The sequence below is a fragment of the Larus michahellis genome, chromosome 4 (assembly GCF_964199755.1).
Source record: "Larus michahellis chromosome 4, bLarMic1.1, whole genome shotgun sequence".
In the NCBI taxonomy this organism is placed as follows: domain Eukaryota; kingdom Metazoa; phylum Chordata; class Aves; order Charadriiformes; family Laridae; genus Larus; species Larus michahellis.
Genome location: NC_133899.1, coordinates 31,012,645 through 31,028,798, shown reverse-complemented (window position 1 = coordinate 31,028,798; position 16,154 = coordinate 31,012,645). Strand labels below are relative to the sequence as shown.

Sequence of the window (16,154 nt, the reverse complement as noted above, 5' to 3'; positions counted from 1 at the left end):
CGATGCAGCCAGCGTCTGACATACCTGCTCCACAGAGCCCAGAGGGCCGGCGGCCGGTGTGCATCCAGTCCCGCTTCATTCTCTGCAACAGCCTGAGAGCCGTCATGGACACCTCGTGGTTCTTATCCCCAAACTCAAGCATGTGTGCAAAACGAGGAATATACAGACATGGATCTGCAACGGAAAGCAATACAATTATTTCTAATCCTAACCTTAAATTCAGGGAACGCGGTGCTCGAGCAGGTGGGCTGTCGCGGTTGCCTCACTTCACGTCTCGGCAAACAACGCGGACTGTGCTGCCAGGCCAGATCCTCTCATCACGAAGCTTTAGCAGCACCTTTTTAGATAAGCTAAACCAAAATCCTTTCTCGCTTTACAGACGAGAGACCTTTAAAGCACTGCACAAAGTTTTTCTAACGTGCTTGTCAGGATCCAAGGCTGCACATGCCGACTCCCCACACGTGAGCAGGCTAAATGGGTATCAGTGAAATTATGCACAAAGCCAAGCATTTGCAGATGCTTTTGCTGAATGAGGATGTAACTTAGGCCTACAACTTTTAACATATCCGGTAACAAATAAGTAACAAATAAGGTAACGTGCATGTCTCGTCTCCCACCTAACTACAAATTAAGCTCTGAAAAAAATTCATTTGCTTAAAACCCTATGTCCCTAACAAAAGTCTACTTACATCTTCACAGTTAATTCACGCTCCTTCTCAGACTCATATTCCAACACCAAAAAACAGTGTTTATCACAGATACTAAGGCATACACTCCATCGGCATAAATTGCTGGAACCCAATTAACGTCAACAGCGCTACGACAATTTACATCAGCCACGGAACTGCCTCCAGATGTATAAACTTATTTCAAGCGTTGGTGTTACCAGCTTAAAACTAACTGAAATACATCGGTACGGACTGTGCTTTGCCTAAACCAATTTATAATTTATCAAACAATCTTGTAAAAGCTACACTTAACACATGTTTACTCTTATTTGAGGTATCAGTTTCTCATTTCCTGCCAGCCTTTTATCACTTGACCGAAAATCCACAATGTACGGTAAATCGTTAACTATTAGTCTCAACTCAATTTCCTTTAGCTGATCCCCTACGTGGGCACTTAAACTGATAAAGATGAAAATTCAGCTCGAAACACTGGAACAATCTCACGGATTTACAATTAATCAAAACCGTTTCATTTAGCACCAAGTTCTAACAATAATGCCCTTTTGCTAGCCACAATTACCAAGATCACGTCGAAGGTGATTACGCCTGTCAGCCCTGCAGAAGCATCGAAATGAAAGCATTTATCAAGCAAAAACTTCCAAACACCTCTCCCTCAAAAATAAAGAAACATCCAAGCGCAGCCACCTCCTCAACACAACCCTAAAAATCAAAGGTTTAGGAAAAAGTAACCAGTACCCATGATTCTTAAGGGCAGTTGTTCTGTGTTTCGAAGTATGATTTTATAAAACTGTACTCAACAGAAATGTCCAAAATTCAACAAAAACCAAAAAAAAACCTTTCAGAAGTGATAGCCTGGAGTTCAACAGATCTAAACTTTGCTCTTCGCACTACAGAAACGCGTGTGGTGTCACACAGCCATGCCCGGTTTGCTTCCCCATCTCCTGCTATCCTGGGAGGGCCCAACTTCGGCTCCTCTGCAGTGGAGCAGAGCCAGGCAATTCACAGCTTTCTCTTCCGAGCAGAGTTTCAGGAGCGTTTACACGCATTTGCATTGTGGCTGTTCAGACATTTCTGCTTGCATTCATGCCCACAGGTCATTTGACAAAACATTGCACGTCCTTAGTTTAAATTCTGAAGCTACCAAACAGCCAGAAAATTAATATGGGGGCTGGTTTTAAGTGAAAAGCCTTAAAGAGGCTGCAAGTGGCTAGAACGCCATACTACCCGTACCTAAATTAAATGCAGGGCCAAAGTTAACATAAACACGTCCCGCACAGATGCAAACATTTTTAAAAAATAAAAAATATATAGTTTTTTAAATTGTACAACCCAAACACCTCAAATCGTTCCATGGGTACTAAAAATGCACCAAGAGCGTCCCACTCCCAGATGAGCCCCCTTTGCCTTCAGGGACACCCCTGGGACTGGAGCCCTTGCACACGAGGGAGCAAGTTCAAGTGCGGCAAAACCCCTCGGCTTTCCTGAACGGGGACTGCAGGGGCCATGAAGCTGGTACCAAGAAAAACATTATTTTTTTTTTTTTTGGAAAGAAGCTGCTGTTTTTCTCATGACTTTCCCTTCTCTCCGTATCCCACTCGTGACTTGGAACTTGGACTTTTGGAAGTACCTAGATGCCACATAGTCATTAACACGAATATAGAGAAATTCCGAGGCAACTACTTAAAAGAGTGACCTTCCCACCAAAACGAGTAACCGGGGAGAGGAGCCAGGCCGTGCCCACCCCCGCGGGAAGAGGCTCAGTCCCCCGCAGGAACCTCCCCAGCAGGCGGGCGGCGACCCAAGGCCGGGGGGGGGGCGCACAACCGGTGCATGGCAGCTTCGGGGCTGCCAAAAAAAGGGGGGGGGGGGACAACAGGACCAAACCCAACAAAACTTAAAATTTCCTTTCAATAATTCCGCCCCGGCCGTGCCCCAAGCCGCCCCGGGCGCCGGCCCCGGCGGGGCAGCCCGGCAGCGGAGCGGAATGGGGCGGTGCGCGGCGCGGCGGCGCCCCCGCCCGGGCCGGTCGGGAAGGTCGGTGCGTTCCCGGGGCCGCTCCGCCCCACCATGGGCCGGTCCCCCGTGTCCTCCCCTCTCCTCCCCGCCGCGCGTGTTCCCGCTGCGGTAATCCGGGGCGGGGGGGAGGGGACGCGACATGGAGCGGCTGAGGGACGGCGGGTCCCCGCCGCCGCCGCTCGGCGCTGCGCACGTACAGGCGCCCCGGCGCCGAGCGCCCCCGGGCGGGCGCGGGAGGGGCACCCTGGGTGCGCGCGGAAGACTGACACACGGCGGGGCGGGGGGCGGCTCCCCCCGCCGCGCCCCGGCGCTCCCCATTGGCGCGGGCGGCCGTGACGCGCGTCGCGGCGGCTGCCTATTAGGGCGGGAGGCGGAGGCAGGGCCCGGCAGAGCCGCGCCGCATCCCGCCGCCGCCGTGAGGGGAGCGCCCGGGGCAGCGCCGCCCGCCCGCCGCCGAGGAGCCGGGGCGCCCGGCGGCCAGCAACGCCCCCGACGCGGGGCGGGAGCAGCGCGGAGGAGCAGCGCCGTGTGGCGGCGGCCGCCGCGGGGAGGAGAGGAGGAAAGTTGGTGCGAACGGCGGCGGGGCCGCCCGGGAACGGGACTGCAGGGAGCCGCCGCCTCGCCACGGCCCGGCCCGGCGCGGCCGCCGCGGATGTGCCCCCGGCGGGCGGGGAAGGACGGAGCGGAGCGCGGGGGATCGGGCGGCTGGCTGCGCTTCACCCTGGCCGGGCTGCTGCACCCGGAGGATTTGTGGATTGACTCTCGGTCCTGACCCACCGCCTCGGCTGGATTTGTGGGGTTCCGTTGTTGCTGGATTTTGGCTTTCGCTTTTTTTTTTCCTTCTATATTTTTTTCTCCTCTGTCCTCGGGGGAAGGAACTGCCTGCCAGCCCCGCTCGGGTCCCCCGCTGCAGTCGTGGCAGGGCCGTGGAGGCTGGGAGCCCCCCTACGAGCCAAGGTGAGCGCTGGCACCGATCCGATACAGCATCATCCCTTTCCCCCACGGAAAGGTGCGTCGGGCTTGTAACCCACACCAAAAAAAAATTAAAAATTTAAAAAAGCCACCCTGCATCTAGAAGCATACAAAATATCCAGATAGTGGGACTCGCATTTGGGATTTGTTAGTTCTCTTGCTCATGCCACTGCCCCATGGTTGCCTCAATGGCAGGATCATGAAGTGTTTGACTTTCTTTCTTCTGCTTCCAGAGACCTTAAAGAAGTCCAAAAAGAGTGTGAGGTCAAACGGCAAGGTGCCAGGATGCTATGAGATAGTGCCCCTGTCCCTGAAGAAGAAGATGGCTGCAGAACTTTACCCTGCCAGCACCAACACCAACATCGCAAACAGTAACGCCGCCGCCACCGCTGCCAACAGCAAGAAGAACGCCCTGCAGCTGCAGCAGAGCGCCCAGCCGCCCCCGCCGCCCCAGCTCCAGAACCTCAACAACAACAACTTGGAGAGCTCCAACTGGCAGTCCTTCCACCCCACCCTGCGGGAGAGGTAAGGGCCGGGACCCGCCGGACCCTTCCCCGGCCGCCGCGGGCGGGAGACCGGTGCCCCGGCCCCCGGCACCTGCCCCGCGTCCGGGCGTGAGGGACGGGCCGGGGCCGGGGCCGGAGCCGCGGGGGAGGCCCCGGGAGCAGGCGAGGGGCTGCCCGCCGCTAACGGGGCTTCTCCCCTCGCTTGCAGGAACGCGCTGATGTTCAATAACGAACTCATGGCTGACGTTCACTTCATCGTGGGCCCGCCGGGGGCATCCAAGAAAGTTCCTGCCCATAAGGTTTGCGCAGATAATTTTTGGCTCTTTCATACTGCTGTGCGTCTCGCCTTTTCCCCCAGCCTTACAACTAGGTTCCCTTTTTTTTTCTTTTCTCTAATTACAGTGCTCATCTAATCCCAAAAGTAATTCACGTATGCTGCAATTAAAGGGAACAGTCTAAGGCAGCCTTCTGCCTCCACTGCAGCTTTTAACTTTCCCTGAGTGTAGCTCTTGGTGAAAGCCAGCACGCTCAGCTATTACTGGTACATATCACTGAGGTTTCTCTCTCTTTATTTTCCAGTATGTTTTGGCAGTTGGTAGCTCTGTCTTCTATGCTATGTTTTATGGCGATCTCGCAGAGGTCAAATCTGAAATCCATATACCAGATGTGGAACCTGCAGCCTTCCTAATCCTATTAAAGTAAGTGGCCACTACACGTCTACTAATTACGTGGAGAGAATCAAAGTAGCTTATAAAATATACATCTCCTAATTGGCATTGTGCAATATGCACTTATTACTGTTTACTTAATGTGCTGACAAATACTCAATGTCAGATGCATTGCCAGCAAAGATGACTATAGATCAATCTTTCATGGCCTGTATTTTTGTTTTTCCCTAAGAAACTATTTTTTTTCCCCATCTAGATACATGTATAGTGATGAAATAGACCTGGAAGCTGACACAGTTCTGGCTACACTGTATGCTGCCAAGAAGTACATCGTGCCGGCCCTAGCAAAGGCTTGCGTCAATTTTCTGGAGACCAGTTTAGAAGCGAAGAACGCTTGTGTCCTGCTGTCTCAGAGCAGGCTCTTTGAGGAGCCAGAGCTGACGCAGCGCTGCTGGGAAGTGATTGATGCTCAAGCAGAAATGGCACTGAAGTCAGAGGGCTTCTGTGAGATAGATCAACAAACACTAGAGATCATTGTGACCCGGGAGGCACTCAACACCAAGGAAGTGGTAGTTTTCGAGGCTGTTCTCAACTGGGCAGAGGCTGAATGCAAACGGCAAGGGCTGCCGGTTACGCCGCGCAACAAGAGGAATGTATTAGGAAAAGCTCTGTACTTGGTGCGGATTCCGACCATGACTTTGGAAGAATTTGCCAATGGAGCTGCCCAGTCTGACATCCTCACCCTTGAGGAAACTCACAACATATTCTTATGGTACACAGCCGCAAATAAACCCAAACTAGAGTTTCCACTGACAAAAAGAAAAGGACTCGTACCTCAGCGATGCCATCGATTTCAGTCGTCTGCATATCGCAGCAATCAGTGGAGGTACCGAGGGCGGTGTGACAGTATTCAGTTTGCCGTAGACAAACGGATATTTATAGCAGGACTGGGATTGTATGGGTCAAGCTGTGGCAAAGCTGAATACAGTGTCAAAATTGAACTGAAGCGCTTAGGCGTTGTCCTTGCTCAAAATCTGACAAAGTTTACCTCTGACGGTTCCAGTAACACTTTCTCTGTGTGGTTTGAACATCCTGTGCAGGTTGAGCAAGATACATTTTACAATGTAAGTGCTATTCTCGACGGTAATGAACTCAGTTACTTTGGGCAAGAGGGAATGACTGAAGTGCAGTGCGGGAAAGTGACATTCCAGTTCCAGTGCTCCTCGGACAGTACTAATGGAACCGGAGTACAAGGAGGACAAATACCTGAGCTCATTTTCTATGCATGATGCATTTCACCTTGATTGTATTCCAGTACTGCAACAATGCACATTTAAGGGATTTTTCAGTTTTACTATGAACTCTGCAGCAGTATGGAATGTTATGCTACTTACCTATCTGCTACATCAGGCTATACAAATAAGTGAAGGAATGCTCTTGAATTTAATCTTATTTTATTTATTCATAAGCTATTTGACTTAATTATTAAGACTGCAGAAAGCAGAAAAATGTTAAATTTCGCACGTACTGTGCATTTATTTTGTATATAGATAACTAACTTGCAGACTGCAGCTGACTTAAACAGAATGTTCTAAACTAGAGCAGTTTATGAATCTGTGAAATATAAAATGTTTTTACTTGCCCTAAGTCCTGCGTACTTGATAATTGCTCACCTTATGGCTTGTGTCTGTTAATTCATCTATGGTACAGTTAGCAGGGGTGGTGATCGTGTAGGCTGTCCCCCTGTATGCATCTACATAGGGCATTAGCTATCACCGCAACTGCAAAGGTTCCTTTGCTTGGTAACTGAGAGTATCCATCACCAGCCTTTATTTTCCTTCACGAAAAAGGGAGCTGACATCTGTAGAAGGTCAGGGGTTTTTGCGTGTTGCCTAAGCTAAGATAGGCAAACCATGAGTGTAATCGGAGTTGATCAAAATGATCCTGTGGTTATATTTGAAAGCTTCTAATGCCCATTCACACCCATCATCTATCTGAGTTAACCTCCAGCCTGCCCAGTGAACAGCGACACTGACGCTCACACCTGTCAAACTGCACCCCACTTGAATGGCCAGAGTCAAGACAGCGAGATGAAGCTTAATGCAGCAACAGGCTTTATCACAGACTTAGCCCAGAGCTGTAACACTGGCAGCCACTATTCTAAACATACATCCCATCCTCACGTTTGGGAGCAGGCATTAGAGAAATACTTGCACTATGGTCTTTAAGTTCACTCAAAATTGCTAACTAAAAATAAGCCACCTTGAAACAAAAGCTGCTCTCTTTTTTTCTAAAAACATAGAAAAAATGCCATAGATCTAAGAACTGCACTATCAGCAGTCAATTTATAGCTAGCACCCTTTAACTTTTCTCAGAGTGTTAGAAGTAGATGTTTTTCTCAAGTGTCAATCATTACAGATAAGTGACAATCATTACACATAAGCCAATTAGAAATACTGGGTTTTATAAATCTCTCTTCTCATGACGACTTTGGAAAGAATACTCTAACAGCAGTCTAAACCAGTATGTTTTTCCATTTATAACGAGTACCTCTACATTAATTTCACAGGGTTTTCTGTTTGTCTTTTCCTAAGCTGCATTCATTTTCACCTGTTCTCTCTCTCTCAGAAAAAAAGGAGGTAGTAATTAAAAATAAGGCAGCAACTGAATTACTGCAAACAAGAACTTTTTATGAGACATGAAGCTACCCTAACAAAGCCAGCACACCATGATGGCTGATAGCTGCGCACTGCCACATACTATCTGGATGCCGTTATGACGATGTTCAGTGTGTGAGCTGCTGGTACTCCTGCTGCAAAGGCAGGCAGTTATGTGCCCAGCTGAGTACATCTGAAGGGGTGTGCGAGTGTGTCGTTCTTCAATGCTAAGGCATCTGATTCTCTCAGTACAGATTAAGGAGAGTGGGAGTGAGAGTGGGTAAAGATACAGGAAGAAAATTCCTGCGCAGAGGTGGGTTACAGTCACAAGACCTCTCTATAAACGCACTCTTTTAACTGGAATTGGCATAAATTCCCATGGTTTAAAAGCTACAGCCTAGACAATAGCTTGCTTTTTTTTTTAATTTTTTTTTTTTACCCTTTGGACAGGTTAAAACCCACCTTCCTATCACTGCATTATGATTTCAGTGATAGCTTACTAATTAAAAAGTTATTCATATGCCTGGAAAAAGTTGCTCCTCATTTTCCATCAAGCCACTTGTATTTCAAGCACTGAACAGCTCAGCTACAGGCAACAGACAGATAGTAAATTTGGCAAATATTTATCAAATGTTGCATCTCTATGGAACTGAAGTGTGACAGGCCTGTGTGAGCTTGTAGACGCACACAATTTGTTATACATCGGCCCATTGTCTTAGTATAGTCTAAACTACTCTTGGAAAAAGCAACAAAATTATTTGTTAAAGAAAATAGCATCTAGGTCCCAAAAAACTCTCACGTACAGGAGAACAGGCTCTCATAGTCAGCAATGTTCTTCTGCCTGGATTGATTCTAGTTTCATTTTTAAATTACCATTTTGGTATTTAGCACACAATACTATGTATATATATACACATACATATATATCCTTGTCAAGTAACCATGCAGAAAATACATCCAAATACTCAAAAGTCAACTCATAAAAAGAAATACCTATGGCTGGAGCATTTATGCAGAGTTCTCTGGCCAACAGAAGGAAAGTTTTTCCCAGCACATAGACATTCACCTATTAAAAGACAAAAAAAGCATTATTTAAATCTTAAGCCACAAATGTTTTTAATAGCATTTATATGGAAAGGAAAAAAAAAAACGCCCAACTTTGGAAATCTTAAACAACCTGCTTTAAAAAAAATTCAACTGAAGTAATACAAGTAATATTCATAGGTACAGAATAATACTTGGTGCTTGTCAAAAGCTGCACAATTTAGCATTGTAAATCAAAGCGTAGATTTATACTGAAAAAGTTAAAAAAAGTTGTTCATCATGCACTTCAGTAGGCTCAGTGTTGCTCCATAGTACTTGGACAATTTTACAGTTGTCACCTAAGCTCTTACAGCATTAAGTAGACTTTAATAGAATATCAGTATATATAAAGTGTCATTTATCCTGTAACGTAACAAAGCCTGAGCACATCCTCGCAAGTTAGTGCAAATTTCAGCTCTGCATGGTCATGTGAAGTGGGATAATTAAGTATTGCACAAGCACACACCAAACTTTTCCACCACAGCAAGGAGTGGTGCTGTATGCCCCAAGGGTTATTTGTCATTTCTTACTGTTTGGACATTGCCCCATATCACCCTACATTAAAAAAAGATAAATACATAAATTCAGAAAAACCCTAATCCACAGGAAACCTGCTTAAGAGCCAGGGACAGAGCCCTGCTCTCCTCCCCTCCTTCACTGCCGCACTCAGGAGGATGTAAACTGAAGGGAGGAGTTACTCTCTTCGTACTCTGATTTGCAATTTATAGCATAGGCAACTACATTTGTATTTTAAAAGTCTGAGGAAGTTTTCTTTCACTATCTTAAGATGTGTTTTTGTGGTCAGCAAGAAAGGCAGGATATACTTCAGTTCCCGATCAGCCCGAAATGTTCCCACGAAGCTCCATGAGCACCTTGCTCCCCCCAAGGCACATATAAAGGTCAAAGTTAGTATAAAAAAACCCCTTCATCCTCCTACACTACAAACAAATAGATTATTTTTTTTTTTTTTTACTTATTTTTAGGATAGTATATACTCTATTGCTTTCATGTAACAGAACTGGCTCTCTCTTTCCTATGCGAGGATAACAGAAGTGTTTACTGAGCAGTCAATTACACAACCGAGTTGTTGATTATGGTACAAGTCTATAGAAATAAAAAGTCCTGTAACTAAGTATATTCTCTCAGTTTCACAAAAGAGCTTTACCAACGTTAGTTTAAGTAAGCTTTCCTCCCAAGTGTATAGATGCTTCTACCAAGCTAGCAAAAAAAAATCCATATATTTTAAAGAATACATAAATACTGACACATTTTCACCTAGCACTTCAAAAATTTTTCTTCAGGGGAAAGTGATCTTCACATGAATTTTTCTCAAGTTTAAAAAATTTTAAAAATAAGAACCTTCAAAGAAATCCTCAGAATGATCACGTATCCTGGAAGTGACTGCCCAATCAAGTGTACATTATATAATCTTAATTCATTGCCTATTTAGCGGAAAGTATTGAATATGTTCCATGCTTTGTCTGACCAATGGTTGGACTGGTCTAGAAGGTACAAGAATGTAGTCTTAAAAGTTACCATCCTTTTTTTCCTGAAATACCAGACAACACAGAAATACTGTTCTATGGGAAGTAAGTGAACAAAATACATCATTTGAATAAGAAGTACATTTCTTAGGATATAAGTCACCAAATCTTATACAGAAAAATAAGCCCCTACTGAATCTGGCAATTCATATAGGAGTTTGAGAGCACGTGACTTTCCATGGGCCACAGAGACAACAGACATTACTACAGCAAAATATCTGCAGTGTTTCAGTTGGCTTTAGATGCTCTAGATTCACTGCAAGTTTGGAATGGCTTGTTTTGACCTTTTGTCTAGGAAATATTAATATAAAGAGTGGGGGTTTGGCTGTAGTTTCAGCCTTCTACGTTGGCCGACCAAGTTACTATAAATCTTAAGCCTCATCACTTAGATCTCGTTCTGCAAGGACAATTTCACCGCACAAATCAATAAAGTTACTTCAGTGGAGCCAAGTACATATGATGTTTCCATCAGAGACTTCACAAACTCATCTAGTTCTTTCATTTTAGTCTAGAAAAAAAAATAGCCACCTCAAATTCAAACAATTATTTCTCCCTCTGGCTTTTTCTGTCACGACATCCAAATAACTTGATGTGAGTCCCCATCAAACCATGGCACACTCTAACTCCCAAGCAAACTTTCCATAATTGCAATCATCAAAGAACAAATAAATATGATGAGGCATAAAGAAGCAGGGTTTTTTAGTGAAGTTCTAACAATCAAAGTGGGTGCCAAATTAAATCTAAAGCAAAGACAAACGCATAATAAAATTCCCTGATGACTGTTTGTCTTCCTCTCCTTAGCCTAACTAAAAGTCTCCAGATCCATGGTCTACTTGAGCAGTAACGTACTTAAATCTAACCTGCTTTTCCACTTCACCCACATCATCAGTGTTTTATGACCAACTTCAAGGTGCAGGCAGTGTATTTACACAAAATAATAAATTCAAATAGAAATGGTACATCAGGGAATTTCTTTCTTTTGATCACAAGTGCATTTCTTTGCAGTTTCTGGTTACTACCAGTTTAGAAAGAAAGCATAATATACAGTGGATTACATGCTCTATATGGTTTTCCTCATCAAGCTCACAGGTTTTTAATGCCAGGGTAAAGTCACAAAAAGAAACAGGAATACTTAATTGCTTCCATTTTTCCTGGAAAATCCAGGAAAAGAGACATCAGGCCCTCTCAAACAATACACTTCTCATCTTTAAAAGTTACCAGATATTCACAGGTTCTGGGGCATTTCTCATAAATGGGAAACTAAAGATGGCATAAAGCTCACTCAGAAATTTGTAATGGCACTGAACTGCTGAAACACAACATTTAAGAACTTGTGGGTTTAGTGGAAGGCGGCCCTTTCACTAAAATTTTATGCCACTGTCACTAATTTCAACTATTACTCACGCACACATCCTCTGACAGATGAGATATGATGTATAATAGGCATATACATTGAGTCTTTCTTTACTCTCATCATTTGTACAGTTTTTTTGCACTCCATTAAGCTTAGAAATTAAGAGAATTAATTTAGAGGCCTACTTTAATTTCTAGTTCTTTCTTCATTAAGAACTTCTTATAAAAATTCATATACTCCAATCTCTCAAAAGCTTAACGCTCCAAATTTAGAACCATATGACATTTGCATTCATAAAACCTAATTTTATATGAGTCCTTCGAACGATGAATAAACAAAAATGCCCTTCTAAAAGGATGTCTCTGGCTTAGACTTGAATTGGTGCAGCTTTAAAGCTTACCACATCAACTTCAGCCTCTTTTCCCCCTTCTTAGTTTTAAAGGATCATAGTGAAAAACAGTGTTTCCCCAAACTCTCCCCAGTCAAAATTGTCAAAATGTAACAACTGTTTTATGGACTTTCACAAGACTTGTGCTCTTTGTTTGTGTATTTTCATCAGATATTAAAATTTCCTAAACTTGATGTAATCACTAGGTTTGCACATCAACACCTAATACAACAGAGAGTGGTGTCAACTTCTGTCAGAGGGGATATTTAAAAATATCTGCATACCCTCACAGTTTTTACCATATTATTTTACATTCAGTTCACAGAGTAAGTTTACAAACGTATGGACCTGCAACTGAGGTTTTTTGGTTTTGTTTTTGGGGTTTTTTTTGTTGTGTTTTTTTTTTTTTTTAAAAAACAACCAGATTCTTCAGCAGGAAGACATCTTTCAGACAAAAAGTATGTGCTCATCAAGGCACTGCAAGAAAGCAGCTAGTTTTACCCTTAAGTTTTTACAGGAGAACTTCAGATTCTCTAAGATGTTGTCCTTTACCAATAGTTTATTTCTGCTCTTGTTACAGAAAACTTTATATTAGTTAAAAGGGGCATTTCGGGAAGGAATGGCTTCCAATTATTCAATTACATTTTTACAGAAAGATCCTTCTACTCGTTGTACTCTTTGCCCTTCACGGTATTTTTTGGAGACACAGTCTTTTCATTTCACATCTATCAGTCATCAGATGCTGATTTCAAAGGGACACTTCCATAGGGACTCTTACCCTTTCATAATTTCCTCTTGCTTTCACATCATGCCTGATGCGTTCACAAATACCAATATATTTCCACTTCTAGAAATAACAACAAATACCTCGTTTCCAGTAACATGGGAATTCAGCTGTTCATCAGTCTAACACCTTCCAGAATTTTAAATTCTCTTTGGAAAACAGGGAATCTCCCATTCATACAGTTACCAGGTCACAGAGTAGCAAAAAAAAAAAAATAAATATATAATCAAGCTGCAATCATTCAATTAAAGTTTTTGCTTGACCCTAAATTCCATAAATTTATAAGTCATTACAATTTCACTATGAGCAATTTCCAAAAAGGCTTTTCAAGACCATGGTGTGGCATTCTCAAAAAATATTACAAACGGTGACGGTGGTTAAGGTATTCTGTCTTTTAGAAAGACAAAGACCGGGCAGTTGGAACACGATGAGAATTCACACTGTGAAACATCCATGGCTGCTTGCCTAAATAATTAAGCAAGCATGAAAAGCAAATGAGTTTTTAAGGAGAGTGTCTGTTGCTGGGGAAAGAGGCACCTGTGGTTATTTGATTCATTATTAACATTTCTAGTATAGTAATGCCTGAAGGTCCCAACCAGGTTGTTTAAATTAACTCAATCAACATAGCAATTTGCATAGGGGCAATAAAGGCAAATGCAGTCAACATGTTAATAACTTTAAATGAAAAAAGGGTATTAAAAACCGAAGCAAATGAATATAGTCTTTAGAAAATACTGTTTTAGCCATCTCTACACATTAAACTGAAACAACTTATTTTTTGGATCCATATTGCAACCAGAACATTACATTTAACCTCAAAAGACAACACACAAAACTACAAACATGTACCAAACCCAGCTTGTCAGGCTGCAGTTCAAAAAGAGACACAAATCAAAATTAAGCAGCTTCCTCTCACACTATGCTTTAAAGCGTTGCCTTCAGTCTGGGGACTCCAAAGGGAGAGTCTACTTCTGCTAATCACATATGCGGTAGCCCTAGCATTCTTCCTCCACCACCACAGCAGTACAATAAACCATCATCATACCTTCTGTGCAAGAAAGTCAAAGAGTAATTTGTGACAGGCACAGAGGAATCCGGGAGGCCAATGCTGCCTTTAGAAGAAATAAATAAAAACAAGTATCCAAAAATAACCCACAATAAAAATCCTTCTGGGCAAGTACTGTTACTTGACTAGGCAAATTCAAGATAAAGAAACAGGGGGTGAGAGTCGTGTTTTGAAGTGGAAGAGAGACCGAAGGAGAACTAGACCAAGCAAGTACTAGTTACTGATTTTTCAGTACTGATTATTTGTTGTGCCTCCTCCTCCCTTATCTAGAACCACAGTATAGTTCAGGCTGGAATGGTTCCCAGCAGGTCTCCAGCCCAACCTCCTGCTCAAAGCAGCATCAGCTACAAGAAGAGACTAGGTTGCTCAGGATCTCGAAAAAACTTTGAGGGACAGAGACATCAAAACTGCTCTGAGCAACTTGTTCCAACACTTGTCTGTCCTCATGGTGAAAAATCTTTACTTGATATCAAGTCAAAACATCTAATTTTAATTAATTATGTCCATTGGTGTTAATCCCCCTGCTGTGTACTGCTAAAGAGAGCCTGGTTCTAACATCTTTTCAGTAAGCATTAGCCTTATTTAACAGCAGGACACACCAGAAGGCACACTAAAAATTACATTCTACTAGGCTGAAATTGGAGATCAAAGCACTGCCAACACTTCTTCACAAAGTCTTTTATGACCACACTGCAAAGACCATGACACTGGAGAGTACAAGGGGCTAAAAAAGAAACTGCCATTTCCAAGGATGAGAAGGCAGCATTTCCCCACACTGAGATCAAAAACTTTAGCCAAATAGTTCTTCAGGTGCAAGGAATTAAGTGCCCCGAAACACATGAGCGAACCTAAACCATTCAAAAGTTGGGCCAAGGCAAGACAAGCTTCACAACTCTCCTAAACAAGCAAGGCCTGTCACTTAGATTGGACTGACAAAAAAGCAAACAAAAGGCCTGATTACAGACCTCTCTAAAGACTGTATTTGCAAGTAAAATGCAGTATCTGAAAATATAAGCAAGTACTTTCCCTGTCAGAGGCTGATGACTGATCGTCCTTCCAACTCAATCAACATGCAGCATGGCTCCGCTCTGCACGAGGAAGGAGCCTGATTTGTAGCAGTGGTCTGGACGTTTTCACTTCATTTCAGATAATGCTTTAAAGTCTAAATGTACCAGAGGCACACTGAATCGGACAACACTTTCAACAGGAGGTTTCCAAGACATAGGACACGTTTCACCTGAAGATAAAATGGGAGAAAAAAATACCCCCAAAATTGTCCTTCCAATTAAAAAAAAAAAAAAAAAGGCATTTTGGCTTTTTCCAAGATGACGGCAATTTTGAAGCTCCAAAAACTATTATGAAATGTAGCAGTTCTCCAGTGGAACAAGACAAACTCCCACATCTCAGTCATCAGCATAAGAAGAAAACTGATATAACTCTTAAACAGACTGCCATTAACAGCGAAAATTAGTCTCCTCTATTGCTAAGTTTTAGCAGCATACTAAAAGCATATTACACTATAGGGGACAGAATTTTTAATGGAGAATGGGAGACCAAATCCCAAAGCTGCTCAATAAAGATAGGAAGAGAGGTTGTACAAGAGGTACAGACCAAAGCCTAAGAGACCACACTTATGATTTCAACACACACACCCCCTTTTTTTTTTTTTTTTTTAAAAAAAAGCTAACAGAACAGAACAAGAGAGAAAGAACACAAATATGATAGGTCACTAAACAAATACTGAGTTGCGGGTAACAGCAGATTCAAATCTTCTTCATGTTACTTCTACTTCATGTTACTCTCACTTTTCGCTACCACCTTCCTTATGTTGTGAGCTACAGAGGGTGTTGGCTCTCCCAGCGCTTGCAAGACATCAGCTGAAGGTCACTGATATGGAGGATGCCATAAGTGGGATGGAAAACGGCACAGCAAATATTGTCTCCAGCTGCAAGATGGTAAAAGGAAGCAGTGGATGACCTTTTTCACAGGCTTTCATTTACCCTTCTTGCTGGCAGCCGGAGTTACAAGGTTCATTTTTTGTTTTGCTTTTAGATGAAGCAATAAACTAAAGGTTGGTATACTTCCCCCCCCACCCCCGCCCAAATACATAAAAATCTATTTCAAGGCATTCTGTAATTCACTCAGTAGCCTCTATGAAGACACTTCATAAGGATGTTTCATTTGGTAACTTTCTTCAAAAAAATTCCTGCAGTCAGCTGATTAGCAGCCCTGCAGGTCACTTCGCCTCCTGCGCAGCAACTGAGCTGCATCAAGTAGAAAATTCTGAAGAAAAATCTCAAAATTTGCTATTCACGTCTAAGCAAGAGTTGGCGAAGGTCAGCAGTAACCCATTTCAAATGTGATTTTTTTTCTGATATAAAATGGACGACTTTCTCATTTTGGTGGACCAGCATTATGTATTTTGTA

The 16,154-nt window shown here is 43.4% G+C and overlaps 2 protein-coding genes across 5 annotated transcripts in view; one reads left to right on the top strand and one right to left on the bottom strand.

Annotated features, from left to right (window-relative positions):
• BRF1 (BRF1 general transcription factor IIIB subunit) overlaps positions 1-16,154 on the bottom strand; it is a 179,263-nt gene that overhangs the window by 88,679 nt on the left and 74,430 nt on the right. For all 3 annotated transcript variants that reach the window (XM_074583780.1, XM_074583779.1, XM_074583781.1), the window contains exons 5-6: positions 8,502-8,574; positions 25-174 (exon numbers count right to left, since the gene is read on the bottom strand). In XM_074583780.1, coding sequence (XP_074439881.1) covers positions 25-174; positions 8,502-8,574 — 223 coding nt within the window. The remainder of the gene's footprint in view (positions 1-24; positions 175-8,501; positions 8,575-16,154) is intronic.
• BTBD6 (BTB domain containing 6) lies at positions 3,104-6,498 on the top strand. 2 transcript variants are annotated; one of them, XM_074583783.1, is made up of 5 exons: positions 3,131-3,662; positions 3,911-4,202; positions 4,392-4,482; positions 4,763-4,881; positions 5,108-6,498. In XM_074583783.1, the coding sequence occupies exons 2-5, from the start codon at positions 4,000-4,002 to the stop codon at positions 6,138-6,140; spliced, it is 1,446 nt and encodes a 481-aa protein (XP_074439884.1). In that variant the 5' UTR covers positions 3,131-3,662; positions 3,911-3,999; the 3' UTR covers positions 6,141-6,498. The 2 variants fall into 2 exon arrangements, with proteins under 2 accessions (XP_074439883.1, XP_074439884.1); XM_074583782.1 differs by having other exon boundaries at positions 3,104-4,202.

Coding starts and splice junctions, on each gene's coding strand:
- BTBD6 (XM_074583782.1), top strand. CDS start 3,841: ATGCCACTGCCCCATGGTTGCCTCAATGGCAGGATCATGAAGTGTTTG. Junction 4,483..4,762: donor AGAAAGTTCCTGCCCATAAG/GTTTGCGCAGAT, acceptor TTTATTTTCCAG/TATGTTTTGGCAGTTGGTAG. Junction 4,882..5,107: donor GCCTTCCTAATCCTATTAAA/GTAAGTGGCCAC, acceptor TTCCCCATCTAG/ATACATGTATAGTGATGAAA.